Here is a 23,240-nt window from a genome sequence, read left to right on the forward strand (position 1 = left end):
AGCATCCAAAAAATTGACAAAACAGGATTTGAAAAATATTGTAATAAACATTAAAAGTATTTTGATAAATTTTAAATTTTATTTCAAAAAATATCCATCCATTCACAAGATGTCTCTGATGTCTTGAGTTATAGGACAACTTACATGAATGTGGCCTATATCATCATTAAATTCAAAAAATGATTTTTTTCAAAAAATAAGTGGAATGTTGGACGGAAATTTTTAATATTTTTATAAATTAAAAAAATCATTACTTATAAAATTCCATAAATACCAGAAAATAGGGGTAAACTAAAATATTCATTATAAAAATATAATATCCCTTAGAAGTATTGAATAGATCTAAAAATATATTTCATGAATTTTAGAAATATTCTATTATAATACCATAAAATTGAGGAAAACTGGAACTTCCTAAGAAAAATGTAATAAATCATTTTTTTGATTTAGTAACATGGATATCTGATTATTTAAATAATTAAGCATACCTTAATTTATCCTCAATATTGACTTGTTATTTGTGATTATTACTCCACGTCCCAACATTGCACTCTCCTGTCCCTATTAGAATTCTTAGTTCTTTTATTGCTCTAAACTTCATTAAAATTATTTAAATTATTCAAACAGATCTGGATAAATTAGGTTAAATACAGTTGATATTTTTCAAAACTGAACAATTATTTTGAAATATGTTTAATTATTTTTTTATTAAATTTGATTTATTTTATAGAAAATAGCTCATTCTATGCTGAGGTGTGCCTTGGAGTCCTCATTTGACACTGATTTTTCCTTTAAGGATAATCTAGTATCACCACATGTATTGTCAATGGTGTCAATTTATGGTATATTTCTTAGACTTTAATTTAGACTTGTTCTCATGTTGCCACATGTATCGATATTGGTGTCAATTTATGGTATATTTTTGGATTTTAGTTTGGAAATTTTCTCATGCTGCCACATGTATCTATAATGTTGTCATTTTGTTGTAAATTTATTGGATTTGATTTTTTATTTTTCCCATAAAATTTATTACGATCAATTTCTGAACTTTCCTACTTTTTCATTGCCCCACACATGAGGAAGTAAAAAAAATCATTAATAGCGTTCTATAACATCATAAGTTTGAATCTCTAATGTCAATTTTTTCCTAATGATTTGGGATCAACTCATGGACCTATTGGTTATAATCTATATAAGTATGATTGCAATACTTATTAGGGCTGTTAAATCATAAAATTTTAAAAACATTTAAATGGACACCTAGAAAATATATTATGTCATGAAGTTATTTTCTTTACGAATATGATGTCAAGAAATTTAAAAAAACCAAATCCATATAAATCTAGTATCATTCTAAAAAATTGACTTAGTTATTTTTCAGCTTGATAACACCCATATATGATCATTTTAATGAAAAAATGTAAATTCATGAAACTAATGTAATATTAAGTATGCTATCAAATAGTCGTATATATATATATATATGTATATATATATATATATATATTTAGGTTGTATGGGTTTGATTGGCTGTCTAAAAATAATTTTTGCAAAAGAAATGATAGAAATAAAATCATTTTTATGCTTAAAACATAAAATTATCACATCACCTTGTATGGAACTGATACCACTCTCATTTTTATCCCTATCACATTCCTGACCTCTAGAAGTATCCACATGATCAAAAGAACAATGCATCTCTTCTTGAAAACATCCTTCTCGAAGATCTTTTTTATCTTCTCACCATTTAGTATCAATTTTTGCTGGCATGGGCACCTAAAATGGGTGCTCCCCTACTGATATGTATTATGGAGATTTTCATTAAAGTCCTCATAAACTATGTATATCCACCAATGTCCATATTATATATTTTGTGTGACCCCCTAAGACACTTTAGTGCCTCAATTACATTTATCGATAAACCTATTGAGTAACTAGATATGCATATTTAAACTAATCAAGGATTAATTCAACCAAATCGATAGCTTAAGTTTATAGCTTGAGGGTTTCGAAGCTACATTTGTGCTCTAGAAGATATATGGTAGTAAATAAACCTTTACTGCCATTAGTTTTCACACTTATAATCGTTCATCTGTGTGATACTCATAAAAAACTTAGGGCATGTTTAATCATCAAAATCTAATCCTTCATTCCGGTTAATATTGATCAATAACAGAGATGATTGGAGAAGATATTATCCAATATCTCCACCACCCTGGCCTCGGAATTAATTCATCTTATTCCTTGTGTCATTGTCCTTTTATATTGAGGTAGTTGATCCCATCTTGTCCTTTTGTCTACTTCTTTCTATATTAGAGCAGAGAATAATAGAATCCCTTCATTACAGACATTTAGGTCATAGTCAAAACATATCCATCCATTCACAACATTCCTCTGATGTCTTGAGTTATAGGACAACTTACGTGAATGTGGCCTATATCATCATTATTGGTGCTTAGGTATAATACCATTCAAGGATTCATGTGAAACAAAGATTCCATTAATAAACATAACACTAGAATAATAATGAATACAAATTGATTTTCATAAATTTAAATTCATCCCCTTTAGGTTTTTATAAATAATTTTATATCATGTTTTAATTCATAGAATAATAATATTTTTTATTCATTATTATTCTGGTGTGAGGTTAATTAATCAAATCCTTTAACATATTTTGAAAGTAAATGACAACCACATAATTTCTGGCATATTTATATACACTTCTTGATTTCAACTACTCCTTTATCATATATAATGACCATATGGATATGAACACACTCACTAATATGCATTTACCAACACATAGTATTATATACGATATTTTCTACATAGAGTAACACAAAGTATTTACCCTTCTTGTTTTTTTCAAGTAGGTTTACTAAGTACCTAGTACTTATTGGATCAAAGACAAATTTAATTGAGTTCCTCACATAGTATTTTTCTTTTCATTTACTTTTAAAATTTTTTAGATTAAGAACGCTCACAATCCTATGCACCTCCTCTAAATTTACCTAATGCAGAGAATTATGAAAATATAGCTTAATTTTGTCTGATTTGAGTATAAAAACAAGGGAAGAGTAAATACTATTGAACTTGATTCATGGTTTGATTAATTAAATGAAACGTATCATAATCTAATTTTTTTAACTTGCATATCATATTTCCTACCTCCATTTATCATGAATTACCATCAGAAGAGGAATTGAGGGAACAAATAATAAAATACTCTAATTACAATAAAACCTAGAACAACCTTAAACTCTTTTTATTTGGATTTTGATCTATCTGCATCTTGTATAAAGGTTTTCAATCAAATTGAGAGTTAATTCTAACTAAGTCAGAGTTGAATTTTGGATCTATATGCATATGGTACAATCTCTTCTCGAAAGGCTCATTCCATTAACTAATTGATGGAAATATATGTGGCCGACAAACCAATCACACATTCCACATCTCGTTCTATGTTCGTTAATACACCATATTCATTATAGTGCACATGCGATGCTTATAATGAAGTCCATGAATACATGATCAGACTTAGTGAATTATGATGAGATCGTAATGCAGAGATCACTAGTCATTAATCATGTGTTCTAAAGATTCCTATTCAAAGGATATGTGAGAAGTACATCGAAGTATCTGGACAGAATATCACTATCTAGCCTCACTCATATGATGAGTATGGTCGGTCCCATAGCCATTAGTGTGGAGACACTAAGGATAGATAGTGGGTGTTCTTTAGTGGAAAGAGTTCACTGAATTGATCGGTACGAATCCCTGAATGGTATTATAATGAGCTGTCAATCAGGTCGATTCACGTCATGGTTGTGTAAGTGGTCCTTAGACTTGAGACACCCAAGACATCTTGTGGAGGAACGGTTGTACTTTGACTTTGGCCAACTAGTCTCTAATCATGGGATTCTAAACGGTCTTAGTTCGGGTACATCAAGAAGTTCACGAAGACGATTGGGTGGTTGAGATGGGATCGTCTGCCCTCTGTATAAGAGGTGACAACTCAAGGAAGATGATGCAATGAAGTCCTTGGCCAAAGTAGTGAAATATCAGAGAAGAGTTCTCCGATGATTCCCGAAGGAATCAATACTGATGTAGGACAACGTCGGTGACGTCCTACGGTGGGCGCGTGATCCGCTCGTCCTACTCAGGGACGATCGTCTAGGACCGCACGTCCCGCTCTAAGGTGTGTCCCGAAAAGGTCCTGCGCGGGGTCCTCAATTGGATGACGCCAGGGGGTGTCGCTATCTCCACCTGGTCTGCGCCCCACGTGGTAGTGGTCGAGGCGTTGGTAGGCCCGACGACCAGTGGGCGGGCAGATCCGCCGGCCTGATGACGGGACGTCAGCGAACGGTACGGTGGCATACGACGGCCGAGGGCAGCGGAAGGCAGCGGCCGAGGACGGCGACGGGTGGCGGGCGAGGGCGGTGGTGCGCGGCGGCCAAGGTGGCGGTGGGCGGTGTCCGAGGGCGGCGATGAGCAGCGGGCCATGGACGACGGCGAGCGGCGAGCGGTGACCGGAGGCGGCGGTGGTCGAGGGCGGCGGCGGCGGCCGAGGGCATCAGCGGGCGGTGGCGGGCAACAACAGCAGGTGGCGGCGGCAGCCGAGGACAGCGGCGGGTGGCGGCCGAGGGTGGCAACGGACGGCGTCCGGTTGGCGACGTTCGGCAGGTGACATGGCAACATTGACGCGATAGACGTCGATGATGGTGTGCCGGCGACGGGGTTGCGAGTAGTAACGGCGATGGCGGTGGCGGCGGGCGGCGACGGGCGGCGCCGAAGGCGGCGGCGAGGCCGGAGGCGATAGCGGCGGCGGCGGCGGTAGCGGCGGCGGAGGCGAGCAGCGGCGGCGGTGGCTGGGTTGCGAGCAGGGCCGCGAACTGGCTGCGGACCGGGCCGCGGGCAACCGCGGTGTGGACTGTGGAACTAGGCCGCGGTCCCTAGTGGGCTGGCCCCCGAAGGCTTATTGGGCTAGCAGCCCAATATGACGGGCCCATCTAGGAGCTAGGGCTGACGTGGCAGCACCTGGGGACGTGTGCAAGGCATCCAGTTGCAGCGACGCCTTGGGGCACAGGTTGCAGCTCCTCGAGGCACGTGGTGCAGGCTGGGCTGGGTCTGGTGGGCCTGGCCGGCTGGTGCCGACTCAATGGGTGGGTTGATCCACTAGGCCGGCCGGTGGAGCCCATGGCGCGCGGTGGCGCGGCTCGGGCCGTTGCGGCTCGGCGAGGCGACATGACGACACGTTCCAGGGCCAGCGCGACGGCGCGGAGTGGGCGAGGCTGCGCGGCGAGGGCACGGCGGCACGACGATACGGCGGGGCGGCGCGGCTTGGGGCGCGACGGTAGTGCTCGCGGCAACTACGGCGGTGCGGCGAGGCCGCGCGGGCGTGGCGGGGCGGCGCGACACAGCGGCAACGCGCGTGGCGGCTTGACGCAGCGGCGCGGGTGCGGCGCGGCGGGGCGGGGCGGGGCGGCCTGGCGCGGCTGTGAGGTGCGACGTGGAGGGCGGCGTGGCGCGGCTGTGTGGCGCAACACGGCGGGCAGCGCGCGTGGTGGCTGCGGGTGCACGCGGAGGCGGAGGCCGGAGGGGGAGCGCGCACGGGCGTTGGCCGAAAGGGGCCGACGACGGCGGCGACCCCACCTTCTTCAAACTCTCTCTAACTCACTCTTGTTCCAAAAATTTCAATCTCAAGACTTCTCTTTTCCTTAACCTAGGGGTCCTATATATAGGCCCCATGAGGAACAAAGGGAAACCCTAACTAGAAATGAAAATTTAACCTAAACCTAGGAAAAAGAAACTTAGATAATTTGAGGGCTTCGCCATCAAATACTAACTTGGATGACCGAGTAGGGTTTGACAGTTGAGCATACCCTAAGTCGTCCAAGGAGTATCAAGTGGATGAGGGACTATACATACACGGTAATCAATGATGAACATATTCCATGAGTGAGTCGATACATACTCCTTTGTATCTTCTAGATCACGAGGTGTAGCTTGGCCCCCCATGTGTTGGAGACTTGACCTATAGATTGGGTTAAATCGATCCGAGGTTAACTAATCTATATGATGATATAGTTAATTTGGAAGGCAAATAAAGGTTATTGGGCCACTTCTGCTCCACTCTCCCTCTCCCTACACCCCTCTTCTCCACTCTCCTTGTTCAAGGGCCTTCCACTTCTTGTCCACTCTCCCTACACCCCTCTCCATGCCCGATGCGATCAGAATGATGTAATGACAACGGCGGAGGTAGAATGGGGCTTGTCACGAGAAGGAGGAGATTTGACATGTCGAGGATCGTGTGGATACTTCTAGAGGCTGCAAACTTGAGCAGCTGGACTCGTCTCACTCCGGGATCCAAGAAATCACGGATGCGATCCATGCAAAGGTACTTCGTTGCATAATTTTATCGATGTCGTTCAATTCCGTTCAAGTCTTCTGCTGTGGAATAGTTTGATTTATTCATCCATGTCAAGGCCTCTAGAACCCAACACTAATCACATGTGCAGGAGTGTGGATGGGTGGAATGAAGCCTCATCCTGATATATATCTCCATCACCATGGATATTACACATGACAATGCTTGAAAATTGTGTAGGCAAGGACTCCCTCTTTCTTGATCAGCATTGGACTTGTTGAGCAAAGATCACTCCATAGAGATGCACGATGTCAGCTAAGTGAATTTAGCACTCCATGGTATGGATCCTCTGATAATTTTTCCTATCTATTAGTCATGTATGATTTGGGTACATGTGTATTGGGGTATTTTTTGAACATAACGCGCCTACATAAACTTTTGGAACAATAACCCTTTGATTCATAAGGGCATTGCAAGATCAATTTTGGGCACCACAAGGTCACATGCTATCCCAGAGTCCTCCATATCCAGTAAGAAAACTCAGAGTAGTTTGAATAACATCCATAATAAAAATATTTGATGTAAAATAAATTTAAAATAAATGATACTAATATGATACTTTAAATAATAAAAAACAATGATTAATAAGTATAAGAAATTTTGTAGGATAGTAATATGTATGAAATAATTTGTAATACAAAGAAGAGGTAATTTAATGTTGGACATGAAATAGATAATTCTAAAATAAAAATTAAAAATAAATAAACCATGTATAGACATTTTTTTATAACTATACGTGTTAACAAGTTTTCAGTTATAATGAACTCAGAAAACTTTAGTAAAAAGAGGTTATTTGAAGGTGTAGTGAATGTGATGCTTACCAGGACAGAAGTAATATTATAGGAGGGTTGGTATACTATTAAATTAGTCTAGGAAAATATAAAATACGATAGTAAAAATATGGTGATTTATGAAACATGTCAATAAAGTAATCATATCTAGTAAGGATTTAACATAGTAAATATTAAGAAGCAACAATAGAAACTAAAGATAAATTATATGAGTGACAAATGATATCTTAAATAATATAAATACATGAATTCAGGAGTGATAATGAATGAAAATATAATATGAAATATAGAAGCAGAAGAAATTACTAGTAATTGTAAAAAAATGTTGAAAAATATCATCGTAATTATGACAAGATAAATGGATATATTTATTATATTGATTAGATACTTAAATAATCATTTATATCAATAAAATAAAATATCAAATAACAAACAGAGTGAATAAGTAGGAAGAATAAATGTGCACGTAATTAAGTAATCTATAAGTATTATTAATTGAATAAGAAGATAAATATATTATTTAGATAAGGGATATATGTATATATTTTATGTAAATTATATGATTAGAACGATACATATCTATGTAGTATATGAGATCTAATGATCTATATATCTAATGGCTTAAATATAATTTATCTAATGATCTGTATATCTAATGACTTAAATATAATTTATAGATCAGAAAGAAAATGAAATACTACAAAGATGGTTAATAGGAAGGTGAGTGAATGAAGCCTGGCAAAAGATATCTTATTAATCTCACTTGTTTTATCATTATTTATCACAATAGGAAAAAAATAAAAATACAAAAAATTAATTTTGTAGGAAATCACAACAAGATGATCTTAGTGACACAATACACAGATATAGACCAGTGAAATTCAAATTGAATTCGCTGATTAATTTTGCTATTTCTTTTGAGATGACAATGATAAGAAACTTGAAATTATCGTAAGATGGTACCAGAATAACCAAGAATCTGACAAATGAGCGGTAAATGTCATGTTTCAGGACAAAAAGCTTAAGCCATGTCAAGAAAATATAATCAGCACCATGAAAATTTACTCAAATTTAATCAGCAGCATAATCCTAGGAGGCTTTTGGCGATAAACAAACTGTTAGAAAACATATACTGATGAGGACAAAAAAAAACAAGGTTTTATCTCCTCCATCCTCAAACTCTCTTTGGATAGAAGTTTTAATTTCTAGAACCAAAGTCCTGGAATTATAAAAGATTTGGCTCTCATTAACAGGCGCTTTTATAAGTCACACAAATAAAACGCATTATTTAAATAGGATGTTCGCATTGACCCGCCGTGGCAGCGCTTCCCCCATCCGATTCCGCGCGAATCTCGTCCATTCGTCGCCGCTGATCATCATCGGCGGGCATAGCTCAGCACCGCGAGCGATAAAGTCCTGGTCCTCGAGCTTCTTCACCATAGCCGAGCTGCGCCAACGACAGAGATCGAGCGAGAGAGAAGAGCGAAAGACAAGGAAGAAGGCGCGTGACCCATGTCGATTCTCTCCTCCGCCATTGCTCCGCCGTCGTCGTCGCCGTCGTCGCTGCTCCGCCGCCGGAGCGCCGCCGGCCCGCGGCCGAGATCGCTCACCGTCCGCGCCGCCAAGCTCCCCGCCGGAGTAAGTCCGCCGGGGGAAAAAAAACCCTAGATTTCCTCTCCTTCTTCTAGGTTACAATTTCTCGTTTTGTTTCTTCTAGGTGGGGATGCCCAAGACGGAGCCGAAGCTGACTCAGGCGTTCTGGGGCTTCACCACGACGGCGGAGGTATGGAATTCGAGGGCTTGCATGATCGGCCTCATCGGCACCTTCATCGTTGAGCTGATTCTCCACAAGGGAATTCTCACCATGATCGGCGTTGAAATCGGCAAAGGCTTAGATCTCCCTCTCTGATCTTGCGTTCTATAGCAAATGGAAAAAAAAAAAAGGTTTGTTTTCAAGAATCGAAATCGACCCCCTTTTCATTTCAATTGAAATTTGAAAGCGGTGCATTATCTTCTTGAATTGGGAGTTCTTCGAGTGGGTTTCACCAAAGGTGATTGAGATACTTTTCGGGTGCATATTTTCCAACAAAGTTACAATCATCTTTCACGAATCAAGACCGGTTTCATTCATGTCATCTATAATATCGAAGTCGAATTAAGTTCCCATTGAGTCAGAATGACATACGAACTGCAAATTTTCTTATTGCGTCTGTTCTGGGTTGAGAACTGTGAAATATTGCCGTTCGGATGAAGGATAGTAACTCATTGATCACTGGTCATAATTTATTCTCCGTGCTCTTCAACTTCTTATGAAACTTTTGATGGTGCTTTTTAAGATGTTTCCAAAAGATAGTGATGATGTTGTATTTGTTCATATTTATGGTGACTTCAGCCCTTCTATTGAGAATTTGGAAAACATTTCTAGTTCATTAGTTAGACCCTATTAAATCGGCATTCTAATGTCTTCAACCTATTAAATAGTAATGTACGTCCATCGTCCCTCTCATTGTTGGCAACCACCTCAACGTTGTCACATGATTTTTTCAAATTCAGCTCAGTACAAGACTCAGTTAATCCCGGTTGAGTCCAAGTTTGTATTTGAAAATCAAAGATATGGGCATATATAGCATCCTAGTGTAATTGTCTCTGGAAAAAAATAAGCTTATTTCAGGATATTAAAAAAATTTCATCCCATAATTGCAGATCTCATGACAAGCTTTTTTATGAATGATGATATGTTAATAAACTGTCATCCAAATTTAATAGTATTTCAGATACTCTTCAATATAATAGTTGACTGAGTACTATCAAGTTAAGGTTTTCGAGAGTGAAATGCTACCCCATCCCCATTATAGATACAGTGACGAATTGGAATGGTCAAATGAAGATATATCTTGAGAAGCCTTTCTGACATGTAATAAGGTTTAGAACTTATAGTCAATTGCATTCTATTGTACACAATGATCTCCTTAGTTTTACAAATCACTTTTCTCAGAAAAAATGTCCTCTATTATATTTGATATGACCAATATCCAAGAGCTTTCTCAAACAAAAGATACATTAAAATTAAATCCTTTATAGTTTTCCCCTCTTTTTACAGTATGCCAGATGTCAATGCCGGATATTGATACCCAATACCAATATCACTACTCATTATTTATTTTAATATGGATGTCAGCATCAAATATCATTATGGATATCAGATATCTGTCATTGATATTGGGTAGTAACTTACTGTCTTATCATAGGGTTATAACTTAAATGTATTACAATATGGATTTTATAAAATTGTAAACTAAAAATCTATCAGGTTATTCCCTAACCAATGCATTTTCGAACAATGGGGGGAGGGAACATGTTTCCTAAGTGGAAACTGGCTCTCAACACTGGCTTCCACTGGGAGCCATTGACTAGAAAGTGGCTTAAGCTGGTAGTGCAGATCACTAGTTGTAAAATTACATTATCTCAAGTTGATCCGATGTGATAATCCAAAAGGACTTTCCGTTAAGGACACTAATGTCTAATAATGATATACATTATCGATAATGACACTCTTTTTTTGTAGCAATATCTAATAGCTGACATGATATCTACAATTGTACCAAGGATCTGATATTCTATATTTGAGATATTGGATATCATGGATACTAGAATCAATAGGAAATCTCTATTACAAACAACATGTATTACTTTGATACAATCCCCGACATTATGATGGATATTATGTAGCTGTCAAGCTAATCACACCACCATATTTTTTTCAGTTCATTGAAAAGAAATATTTACACATGCTATACAATGATCACTAGTCTTTACACATGTATTATGAGCATTCCTATTCGATGGATAGTCAATATGGGCATCAAATTTTCAGAATAGAATATCACTATATGATCATACTTATACGATAAGTATGGCGGTTCCTATGGCCGTTAGGGTGGAGACATAAGGATAGACTGCGGGTGCTCTTTAGAGAAAGAATTTAGTGAATTGATCCATATGGATCATAGTGATATTATACCTAACTGCCCGTAAGGTTGATTCATGTCACTATTATATAAGTGATCCGTTGACAAAAGACCACCAAGGACATCTAGTGGAGGAACAACTATATTTTGACTACTACTTATGTCTAAATTACAGGATTCAAATAACTCATAGATCAGATGTATTAAAAAGTACATGGAGGTGATTGAATGAAAAAACTCAATCGCCTCCATGTACTTTTTAATACGTTTGACCATCTGCCCTCATTATAAAAGGATATTGACTCAAGTAAGATGGCATATTTGAATCCCTGGCCATTCTTCATTTATCTTGTTATGCATCAGTACAAATTGAATGAAGGATTAGGGTTTGATGATTAATCATACCCTAAGTCATTCAAGAGTCTTACGTAGATGAACGATTATACATATACAATAACCAATTATAGTAAAGGTTCTATTAGAGATTTTACTGAATACTCTATATCTTCTATAGCATGGAAGTGTATATTGGCCCTCCACGGGCTAGGAACTTAACCTCTCGATTAGGTTAAATTGATCATTAGATAATTAATCTGTATATTGACATAGTTAAGTAATAAGGTTAGCTAATAATTGTTATTGGGCCATTAAAGTTATTAACTAGAATGATACATGGACCTAGAGGGTCACACACACAATATTAAAAGGACATGGGTATATATACTTTATTTAAGGGACTTTTGAGAAAATTGTCAAGTATAAATAGGAGAGGGGCACCCATTTTAGGCACCTAGGCTATCAAAAGCTGGGCGCCCCTTTTTGTTCCTTCTCTTTTTCTCCCTCTACCATAAAGAGAGTCTTGATTGTGAGAAGAGTTAGAGAAGAAAAAGTGGAAATCCAAGAGCCCCACGATTGTGTGGATAATCCTAGAGGTCCAACACATGCATGGCTTCAGAATACTCTCGCAAGGAGCAAGACAAGGGTGGAACAAGTTTCCCACAAGTTATCAGAAAGTTTAGTTCTTTTTAGAGATCAATTTTTAATTGATCTTTATTTTCTGTTTCATTGAAAAATTATTTTTCATGCACGAAACCAGAGCTCCATAAGCCAACACCTTCCATAGAGCCTACCCATCTTTCCCTTCTTGTTTCCTTTAAATAGGATGATCCATTAGGAGAAAGCGAGAAAGTATTGTGATATTGAAACTCCTTGACTCATATCCTCTCAACATTTGAGACCCATCTCTCTCTCTCTCTCTCTGTAATTTGAGGTTTACTTTTTGGGGTTTAGAGCCATAGGCTTCGAAAATGCTTTTCTAACGTGCAGAAGCTGAAATCAATCTCAAATTAATCTCTAAAATAAATTAAAATTTGTGTACCCTGTGGTGAACTTGTTTCACCCTTGAATTGATTCTAAGGTTTGACATTCTGGACTGGGGACTGGTCGGACCGGACCAAACCGGGACCGTCGGTCCACCATTTTAGGGTGGACCGGCCATTTGGGCCGGATCCCATCCGATGGTCAAACCGGACTGTGACCGGATTAAAATAAATAAATAAATAAATAAATAAATAAATAATCCCTGCTTCCCCCTCCACCCATCGTGTTCCACTGCCCGGTCGCGTCCCCCCCCTTTTTCCCTCGCTTTCTCTCTCTCTCCTTCTCTCGCTTTCTCTCTCATGCTCTTTCTCTCTCTCTCCCGTTCTCTCTCTCTCTCTCATGCTCTCGCTCTCTCTCTCTCTCTCTCACTCTCGCTCTCCCGTTCTCTCTCGCACACTCCCTCTCTCTCTCTCTCATACTCCCTCTCCCGTTCTCTCTCTCTCCTGTTCTCTCTTTCTCTCTCTCTCTCTCACGCTCTCTCCCTCTCCCGCTCGCTCTCTCTCCCGTTCTCTCTCTCTCTCTCTCACGCTCTCTCCCTCTCCCGCTCGCTCTCTCTCCCGTTCTCTCTCTCTCTCTCTCTCTCTCTCTTTCTCTCGCAAGCGCTCTCTCTCCCGTTCTCTCTATCCCATCCTCTCTCTCTTTCTCCTGTTCTCTCTCTCTCTTTCTCCCGTTCTGTCTCGCTCTCTCTCTCCCGTTCTCTCTCTCTCGCATACTCTCTTCTCACTCTCCCATTCTCTCTCGTGCGCTCGCTCTCTCTCTCTCACGTTCTCTCTCTTTCACTCATTGAGTCCCTCTTTCTTGCTCTCAATCTTGAGAATGTTTAGTTTAACCTTGTTTTTTTTCTCTCCTCCAACTTTGTCAAGTTTCTTTCATTGTATTTCAAGCTATGTTAGGTTTCTCCACTCTACACTCTACTTTGCCAAGTTTTCTTCATTTCTTTTAGGCTTCTTCTCTTTTTATTTTATTCTTCTTTTCATCATCCGCTCTTCTTTTGCTTTCTTTTTCTCCTCGTTTTTAATATTCTTGTCTTCTTATTTTATTCTTCTTTCTTCTTCTTTCCATTTTCTTTCCATCCTCTTTTCTTCTTATTTTATTCTTCTTATTCTTCTCCTTTTCAAGTCTTCTTTTATTTTTTCTTCTTCGTTACCTTTTTCCCACTGTTTCCTTCTTCCTCTTTCTCCTGATTTTCTTATTTCTCATTATGTTTCTTTACCTTCTTCCTTTTGATCTTCTTTTCTTCTTTAATTCTTCTTTCATTGTTCAATTATTCTTGTTCATCTTCTTTTCTTCTTCTGTTTTCATTTTATTCTTCTTTTCATTTTTCAAGATCGGCTTCATAAGTGACTTTGAAACAAACTTTGCCATTGATGAGAGGTCCATACCATTTTTTATCCTGACTTTTTGTTCTTCAACTTTGACCAGACAACATGACTGGATGGGGACCGCACCGGGACTGGAACCGGACTGATCCTTAGGTAAGGTTTAGGTCCTTGCTAAAAGTACGGACCGGACCGGGACCGTCAAACCCTACTTGATCCTTTGAAGAGTGTTTTGAAGCCATACATTTGCATGTCTGGCCTCTAGAAATATCCACATATTCAAGGTTAAGTTCATCAGAAAGTTATCATAAAGTTTAGTTCATTTTACAGATCAATTTTGAATTGATGTTTATATTCTGTTTCATTGAAAAAATATTTTTCATGTACGAAACCATAGCTCCATAACCCAACACCTTCCATAGAGCCAACCCATCTTTTCATTCTCGTTTCCTTTAAATAGGGTGACCCACAAGGAGAAAAGCAAGAAAGTATTGTGAAATTGAAACTCCTTGACTCATCCTCTCAACATCTGAGACCCATACATCTCTCTCTCTCTCTCTCTCTCTCTCTCTCTCTTTACAATCCCCCATCCTCATGATTGTGTCCTCTTCACCACGTCTTAAGTGGCTCATCCTTGGTCGATCCCTACCTTGTTGTTCAACCTCTCCTCTGACCATTCTTTTTCTCCTCTCTATCCCTTTAATTTCTCGTGCTTCTCTCTCTTTACCCCCTTTCATCTATATCAAATTGGGGAATTTCATAATCCTGATTTGTGAATTACATAAACTGCAATACTTCAAAATCACCCCTATCATATCTTAACATCCTTTTTAGTGACCGAGGGCAAGAGGACCCAGAGAACCTCTATATGCAACATAAAAATACATGATTATTAGATATATTGATTAATGGATTATGAAAAGAACATAACCGATTACTATGAAGCTCATAAACACAAATTCTGATACGTTTTTGTCGACATTTTATCATGATGTTGGGAATATAAAAATTGAGAAATAAGTGATAGATACTGGAAGTTGAAAGTTTTAATAAACATGCCAAGTACAAAAAATTGTCTTTGAAATAGCCAAAATATTCAAAGTCTAATAGAAGAAAAAATAGTAACCTCTTGATTACTAAAAGGAACTTTCTCACTTTTATTAGTAATTTCCTATATTTTACATTTTTTATCAAAGTGATCATGGATGTATGTTATTTAACATTAAAAAGTTTATTATATTTTTCGAATGATACTCATTCTTTCAAAAAAATTCTGGAATTTTCACAGACTTTTTTGATGTTAAATTCACAATTTTATAAGTCATAAGATTAAATTTCAGATTTTTCGAATAATCTAGGGTTTCTAATAACTTATATTTAGATATATTCTACTTTACCAGATATCGTAGTTCCATTCGTTGTGATTATGGCCAATTGTTAGATGTGGCCAATGACTGTCACATCTTTTGAAACATTTTCTATTATTACTTTTTACATGAGAAAATATGCAGCCTGTATAAAAAGATTGGATTAACCCTCAGTCAATTCCTTCTGACGAACATGACATGTATTTTTGAAAATTTATTGTTTAATAAATGCATTTACTTTTTTTAATGTGCATTTACACATGTGAAATTGTGATTTGATAAAATGGGAAGACACAATAACATCATTTTGTTTATTTAGTATGAAGATCCATGTGGTAGAAATGATTGGAAGGAAAGTCCAAATTATGTAATTTAATGCCAATGATAAATGCTTTTTTGGCACTTCCAAAGACACCCTTAAACTTAAGAAGTGATTTCTTAAATTGTAGAAATCCCATCCTATACCAATGACCAGTGATTTCTTAAATTGAACAAATCCACATCCTATACCAATGACCAGTGATATCTTAAATTGAAGAAATCCACATCCTATACCAATGCCAATGACCAGTGATTCTATACCACATTGGCAATCCGTAATGTGGATCGAAGAGAAGAGAGAAAGAATCCACATTCCCAACAATATTTAAGAAGTGATTTCTTAAATTGAGAAAGTGATTTCTAATGATCCAGAAGGAGTTCTAAGCTAAAAAATTGAGGAAAAAACCCTGAAAAAAGTGAATTCTCTATTTCTCTCCTATATCTGTCCAAGGTATTGGATATACAAATAGAGCTCTATCCATGCAAAAAATGCACCCTTAAACTTATAATTATTTAGGTTTATGAGACTAATTTTTTAAGTCAATAATTGGCTCGATTTTTTGAAATTCAAGAGTGAAGGATTGAAGAAGTGATGATTTTATCAAGATTCATGAAAAAGGAAGGACGACTCAGCTGGATGGCGCATGAAGACGAGGTTAGTGTGATTTTATATTTTTTATTATTTAATAATCTTCGAGGATAGCCTAGATTTTCACCTTTCTGCATGATTTCATCGACTCTGCCATTCACCAGCACATATCCACATCCATATCTGCAGCTATATTCGGTATTACATCCACATCAATCATCCCACTCCATCGTTTTGTCGGAGTTTAGCTACTGATATTCCTGTTGCTATCAGTGATGGTAAAGCCGACTTGTTCCTTTCACTCCAAGCACACGATGCATACTCACTGTGATCCACCATCACCTGCATGATCCAACAATAGTATTTCTTTGTATAATTCTCAAATTTTATTTTATAAAATTTGGATAAATTAAGTTAAATAGGATATATATTATCTGAACTCCTTGGAATTATTTTGAATTTTTTTCACTGGTTTGCTTTCATTTAATAAGATACAATTCCTAAATTAAACATAAATCTTAACATATAAACAAGAAATTCATTTTTTTTCAATACCTGCTCCGTGAATTGGACTCTTACACACGCTGTAGAAGAAAATTAAAACTATTGTTGCATAAATAAAATCCTTGAGTTGGCGTATTTAACCCCAATTTTGGTTTATCACGTCTTGATTCAATATTAAATTTCGAATCCTACATCCTAAAATATAACACAACAAAAAACCATCCAAAAAACCTCTTAATTCTTAACACTGTGCTAAATAAATAGATGTGCATTACACCAAAATAGAGAGAAACCTAGAACTATAGTATCAGCAGTAATTGGGGAGGCATAGGGAATGAGAGAGACAAAGACAGTGCAAGAGTGTCTGTAGAAGAGTTGGACTGAGGGAGCTTGTGAAAAAGGGGATTATTTTCCCTTAATTTATTTCCAAAAAATATTCATCCCACCCATGGGGCTGAATTCTGCTTGGCCCAATTGCCCAAGTGAGAAAAATTCCCTGGTGCTTCAATCCTACAGACCAAGCTCCTTCTTCAGCCTTGACAGAGCAGCCTCGATCTCGTCGATGTCATCTTTAATACCACTCTGGCTTTCTTCACCATATGAGAAATCTGCCTTAGTTTGTTTGTCCTTGTTCTTCTTCTCTGTAACAGGATCTGAGTCGACGATGTTGAGCTCCTTCTCCAAGAATTCCACAAACTCTTCTCCGATATCCTACGGCCAAAGAATAAATTGATCGAGAATGCAATTATTTTCGGGAAATTAGAGCAAAAGATCTGGGAATTCTCACTCACCGCCAGTTCTTCCCAGAGGCTCTTCGGCTTCTCCTTTGATTTCGCTGTTGTGGCTTCCCAGCTCTCGAACTCTGTCTGAAGATCTCGTAAGAGGTCCCCTGCAAAATTTGAGGAAGGAAGACGGCATCAGAGTCTTGAATTTCCTTTTTTTTTTTGGGTTTCGGATATCATCTTTTATTGAGCGATTTGTGTTCTAGGGATCGTCGGATATTTTTTCTGCCTCGATCAAATGGGTACGGCAAATCTACCTATTGATGATTGAGCATCTCTCAAAAAGTCACCTGCATGGCACACAGGTAGATCAGATCTTTGACTGAAAGTCAATTGATCGACAATCCGAGCAGTTGAGTCTTGCAAATGTTGCAAGATTAAATTAAATATACCGTGAACCAAGAATTCTAGAAAAATATTCGGCAAAGTGATCATATTATGGAGATTGAAAACGGAAAGAAAACGATGTACATTCGAAAGAATAACATAGTATGGATGAAACAATTGGAGATCGGCGTACCAAAGCCATAGAATTCTTCCGATTCTGCAGGTTTCCGCGTCGCGTCCTTGCGATATGTTGAACTAGAATAACCAGGCTTGGTCCCGTTAAATTGATTTTTGACCTTGGGGTCTGAGCTTATCAAGGAGTTGTAGGCATGCTTGATCCTCAAGAATTTCTCTTCAGCATTGGCCTGCCCAAAAGCACAATAACTGATCAATACCACTGTAATGGTTGAACGAGACATCCATTAATTTGGGGATTCGCCACGATTTTGGCCAGGATTGGGCACGTCCGGAAGACGATTATTAACTTAAATTTATCGAAATTTAGGGTAACCGTGAGCCTCCGTCGCTCAAAAATTCGAGAACGAGAATCGATAACGTTAACGCAACGATTGCCCAGTGCCGAACCCTAATTCTGAGAGTGACACTTTTATAGACGATAAAAGAAAAAACCAATTTTAAACTACGAACGCACGTTCCAAGACTGAACTCAAATTCACGGATAAGGATAAAAGAAAAACCAAGCCTTTACAAAACAAGAAGAGAACCGGATCGAATCGGACTAGATCTGAGCAGCGAGATCACCTCCTTGTTAACGTCAGGATGGAATTTAAGCGCGAGCTTCCGGTAAGCTCTCTTGATCTCCTGAGGCGTCGCAGAAGGTGCCACGCCGAGGACTTCATACGGCGATTCCCGGCGGCTAGCGCGAACACCAAACCCACGACTTCTTCTCTCGTCCTGCCTCCGCAAACTTCCACCGCCAAACCTTCCCCGAGCTACAAACAACGTTAATGGCGTAGATTTGGCATTCAAATCCGATCGCCGATCGCATCTGCAAGCTCCCGCTCGCAAGCGACGACTGCAATCGATCGGCGAAGAGGAAGACGGGGATGGAGGAGAGAAGTCCAGAGATATTCCGTTCATCCTCTTCCCTCCCCCCAATATCAAATCACGTCTCTAACTTAACTGATCGCGCCACAAAGACGTGGCCACGATACGGCCACGTAGTCGGCTGGCGGTTACAAATGGGCCGGCTCAGGCCCAATAGCGTTATTGGGCTTTAGAAACTTCCCGCCAAAAGACCACGACCCGCAGTTTAAAATCGGGAACGTGGGCGTCGTGGGGAGACTGGACGGTTCTCTCGGTCTCTTCTTCTAGATCGGATTTGCGAGCAGGAGGAGACGATCGAGTTGGTGATGACGATGGCTATGGCGACGGCGTTCTTCAAGTTCTTACTCGTCGTTTCTTTATGCGCGCGCGTCTCCTCTGGCCGTGAGATTCATCGCCGTCGATCGTTTACTGTTCTTCGTTTTGTGGTTTTTTCACTGTTGTTCGTTTTCGGAGTGCAGAGGAGATCCAATTGGTGATCGTCAACAACTGCAACGGGACGGTGTGGCCGGCGATTCTCGGCGGCGCCGGCCACCACAGCCCCGAGGGCGGCGGATTCCGGCTCGCCACCGGCGAGGAGGCGCTGTTCCCCGTGCCGAGCCAGTGGTCCGGCAGGATCTGGGGCCGCCGGGGCTGCTGGTTCGACGAGAACGGAACGGGATCTTGCGAAACCGGAGACTGCGAGGGGCGGCTGAGATGCGGCGGCGCGGCCGGCTCTCCGCCGGCGACGGTGGTGGAGATGACGTTCGGGACGGCGACGTCGACTCTCCATTACTACGACGTCAGTCTGGTTGACGGATTCAACGTCCCGGTGGAGATGGTGCCCGTGGGAGGGGGAGTTGGCTGCCGGACCGCGGCCTGCGAGGTGGATCTGAACGTGTGTTGCCCGTCGAGGTTCGAGGTAAGGGTGGGAGGGAAGGTGGTGGGTTGTCGGAGCGCGTGTCAGGCTCTGAAGACGGACAAGTACTGCTGTACTGGGGAGTTCGCCTCGCCGGAGAGTTGCAGGCCGACCATCTTCTCCGCGCTGTTCAAGTCTTTGTGCCCGCGGGCTCTCAGCTTCGCCTTCGACGACTCCTCCACTCTACGGACCTGCAGGGCCTCCCGTTATCTGATCACCTTCTGCCCGCCGAGGAGATGAGGTGCAAAGTCCTTTAACTCAGTCTTTACCATAGCTCTCTTATTCCTCCATTTGTCTTTCTCGTTCTTCTTTCTTCTCGCCGAGCTTCTCAGACTCATCTGGTTCTTGTTGGATCTCCTATGTGGGCTAAGGCTAAACATCTCAATTTAAGTGATTCTATAAAGTCTGGGATTAATGCATGATTCATAGGGGTATGGTAGCAAGTAAATGTTGGCAAACCCCATGTAGGGCCTATTTAAAGTTCAAAGAGAATTATATCAATTGGTGTCAGAGCTGGTTTGATAGGACTTTTATTTGAGTTGGTAACTGGTCTGGTGTGGCAACCAGATTTTAAAATAGTTGGCATTTCTTCACCCTCTTGTGGCTCAACGCCTACAATGAATGCTCTTATCCGGCCCCGCGCAACCCGAATGGCCCAGTTAGCATGTGATAGCCTAGGGCGAGTGAGCAGTCACTTAAAGAGACCCGAATCTGAGCCAACGAGCAGCCCGAATGAAGCCAGGGCAGCTCAATGTGTGTCGCTCTACGTTGGTCTTCAGACAAGCTGATAGTCTAGTAGCGGTATTGCATACATTATATGGTTCAACACTGCCACGTGTTGGATACCCTAATTTAAATTCTAGAAAATTTTGAATTAAGTTTGTTTATGCAATTTTATGAACTTATAAATTTTATAATTCAATTCAACCATGCAATATTTATAAAATTGCATAAACAAACATAATGACATTAGCCAATTTTAAATATCATGAGTTGCTCGCGCACTTAAATATAAACGGTCAAGTATAAAATTGTAATGTGTATTATATTCATGCAAACAGTGTATTATAATATTCTTATTTAGACATATATTACAATATTCCTATTCAAAAGATACCCAAGATAGACACCAAATATCCAAAAAAGAATAACAATATCAAATCATACTTATATGTAAGTATATTTTATGCTCTAGCCATTAGTGTAGAGCCACTAAAGATAGATGATGGGCACTCTTTAGGAAAATAGTTCATTAACCTTATCAATAGGAATACTGAAATGATTTCATATTTAACTCTCAATCAGGTTGATTCATGTCATGCTCATGTTAGTGGTCCTTAAACTTGAGACACCAAAGATATCTTCTAGATGAAATATTATATTCTGAGAATGACTTGCTAGTCTCCAACCACAAAGTTCATAACAAGAAGTTGATTATATGGACAACATAGGATTATCCACCCCTAAAATAAGATAAGCTGCAACTCGCCTGCATGAAGCCGGAATCGCTAGTAATCGCCGGTCAGCCATACGGCGGTGAATTCATTCCCGGGCCTTGTACACACCGCCCGTCACACTATGCGAGCTGGCCATGCCCGAAGTCGTTACCTTAACCGCAAGGGGGGGGGATGCCGAAGGCGGGGCTAGTGACTGTCCCCCCCCCGGTAAGGGCACACCTGCCCTTAGTAAGGGCCATCGTGCCCATATAAAAGGGGGCGCGATGGTGCCCTAGAACGTAGACCAGGTAATATTTTGAAGAGTTTTTTGTTTACTTGGTCTCACCGAGAGAGGAGAAGAGAGGAGAGGAAGGAGGGAAGGAAAGGCCCATGCCCTACCACTGCCACTGCCAGGCCGGTCGACGTTGCGGATCGCCCCAGCCAATCAAGGTCCTGCTCCCGCTGTCAGTGCCAAAGGGGTGATCAACCTGCGCCATCCTCGAGCCCATGAGCATGTACTCGTGAGCTGCCCATGCACGCAATCGTGTGCGATATCTCGACGTGCGCGTGCTTCACGTGACACGTTGACACGGCGACGCAGTTTGGCCATGGCCCACCTGCTGTGCGGTTCATAGGTCGCCATACCAGCCATCCCGGTGGCTACATCTACGGTTGTCGGGTGCACAGAAGGGCGACGACTGCTGCGGCATTGCCCTGCCCTCCAGAGTGCCTTGCGTGACTGCCCGGAACGCCCTGACTGCGTGCCTCAGCCAGCGACGCACGCTGCCAGCGTGTTTGCCGTCCGCTTGGTTTCTGAGCCGCATGCACACTGGCTCGCCCATAATGTACGTTGTCGACTTGTTTATGTCATCTTACTCAGTGTTGAGGTGACTCTGTGCTCGCGCGAAGTCATTGGTCCATGCGAGTGCCGTCACTCACTCAGGCGTCGATGAGTCGACCGTGAGCCAGTTCATCACCTGTGCCCGTCGACCATACAACACATCTTCTGCACGCCAGGTCTACTGATTGAGCTCGCGCTTGTGCGTTGCCCCTACTCGACCACTCTTGCAGCATGACATGCGGCCATGCACCGCGCCTCCTAGCCATTTGGCCGGTCGACGATCGTAGCGATTGTGTGCTTGCCTCGCTGATGTCACTTGCCTGGCCGATTGTGCCGCTGTACTACAGTGAGTGCATTGTGCTGCCATGTAGTACCCTCCTCGCCCCCTTCCATCCTCGTCCTCTTTGCATCACGCTCCAGCACTGCGTCGTCGCCTGCTTTCGAGCTACACTGTGATACCTCCCATCACACCTCCACCTCGCCTGCTCATACCAGTCCCGTGCACCGACGAAGACACCGACGACGAACACTGCCACCGTCGAGGTACATCATTCGTCTTACCCGTCAGATAAATTACGACTTGCATTGTATTTTCGGCTGCACTCTACCGCGCTCGGGTTAGTATAGGTGAGAGACATCCTCTCAAAAACTATGTCACGAGTGATTCCCCAGGTAAGGGTCGAGCACGTCCGTTACGTGCGAGCATCATCGGGATTATTCCATTTGATGCCGTAGTCACCGTCGTCACTCCGAAGAGGGTCAAAAGGTCACCGTCACCGTCACCGGTCACCACCCCCTAGCTCGAAGCTCAACGAATTCCCACAAGTCAGAGCCGGCACGTACGTCTTTCTAGGATTCATCACATCACGTAGTTACACCCCCTTAGGGATTTACCCATCGGATGATGTACTTGACGACATCCAACATCATATAGGTATCAAAGCATCGTCTCGGTACCATCGGACGACATCCCTGACGATGTCAGGCATCATCTTGGTATCAGAGCATCATCTCGATACCCGACCGGACGACGTCCCCAACGACGTCCGTCATCAAGTACTAGATAAAATTGATATTTATTTTATTAATGTATATGTTGATATAGTTAATTGATAGGGCTGGTTAATAAAGTAACGAACTACACTAATGCATGGACCTTAAGGATCACACATATAAGATCTATGGACATTGGTGGATATACTCAAATTATAAGGAATTTTAT

General features: G+C 40.9%; 3 protein-coding genes across 4 annotated transcripts; 2 read left to right on the forward strand and 1 right to left on the reverse strand.

The window, feature by feature from the left end:
• The first annotated feature begins 8,549 nt into the window (after positions 1–8,549).
• OHP (one helix protein) lies at positions 8,550–9,237 on the forward strand. Its single transcript, XM_078589357.1, has 2 exons — positions 8,550–8,859; positions 8,939–9,237. The coding sequence occupies exons 1-2, from the start codon at positions 8,734–8,736 to the stop codon at positions 9,128–9,130; spliced, it is 318 nt and encodes a 105-aa protein (XP_078445483.1). The 5' UTR covers positions 8,550–8,733; the 3' UTR covers positions 9,131–9,237.
• A 7,647-nt stretch (positions 9,238–16,884) lies between these two features.
• LOC144714490 (uncharacterized) lies at positions 16,885–18,902 on the reverse strand. Of its 2 annotated transcripts, XM_078589245.1 has the most exons (5): positions 18,541–18,902; positions 17,972–18,143; positions 17,709–17,741; positions 17,461–17,558; positions 16,885–17,380 (listed from the first exon to the last, which is right to left on the reverse strand). In XM_078589245.1, exons 1-5 carry the CDS (start codon positions 18,877–18,879, stop codon positions 17,180–17,182), a joined length of 843 nt encoding a protein of 280 aa, XP_078445371.1. In that variant the 5' UTR covers positions 18,880–18,902; the 3' UTR covers positions 16,885–17,179. The 2 variants fall into 2 exon arrangements, with proteins under 2 accessions (XP_078445371.1, XP_078445372.1); XM_078589246.1 differs by lacking the exon at positions 17,709–17,741.
• A 194-nt stretch (positions 18,903–19,096) lies between these two features.
• Positions 19,097–20,163, forward strand: LOC144714378 (Pathogenesis-related thaumatin superfamily protein). The gene is made up of 2 exons (XM_078589102.1): positions 19,097–19,227; positions 19,305–20,163. Exons 1-2 carry the CDS (start codon positions 19,152–19,154, stop codon positions 19,979–19,981), a joined length of 753 nt encoding a protein of 250 aa, XP_078445228.1. The 5' UTR covers positions 19,097–19,151; the 3' UTR covers positions 19,982–20,163.
• The last annotated feature ends 3,077 nt before the right edge of the window (positions 20,164–23,240 follow it).

Source organism: Wolffia australiana, chromosome 17 (genome assembly GCF_029677425.1).
Source record: "Wolffia australiana isolate 7733 chromosome 17, ASM2967742v1".
NCBI classification, from domain to species: domain Eukaryota; kingdom Viridiplantae; phylum Streptophyta; class Magnoliopsida; order Alismatales; family Araceae; genus Wolffia; species Wolffia australiana.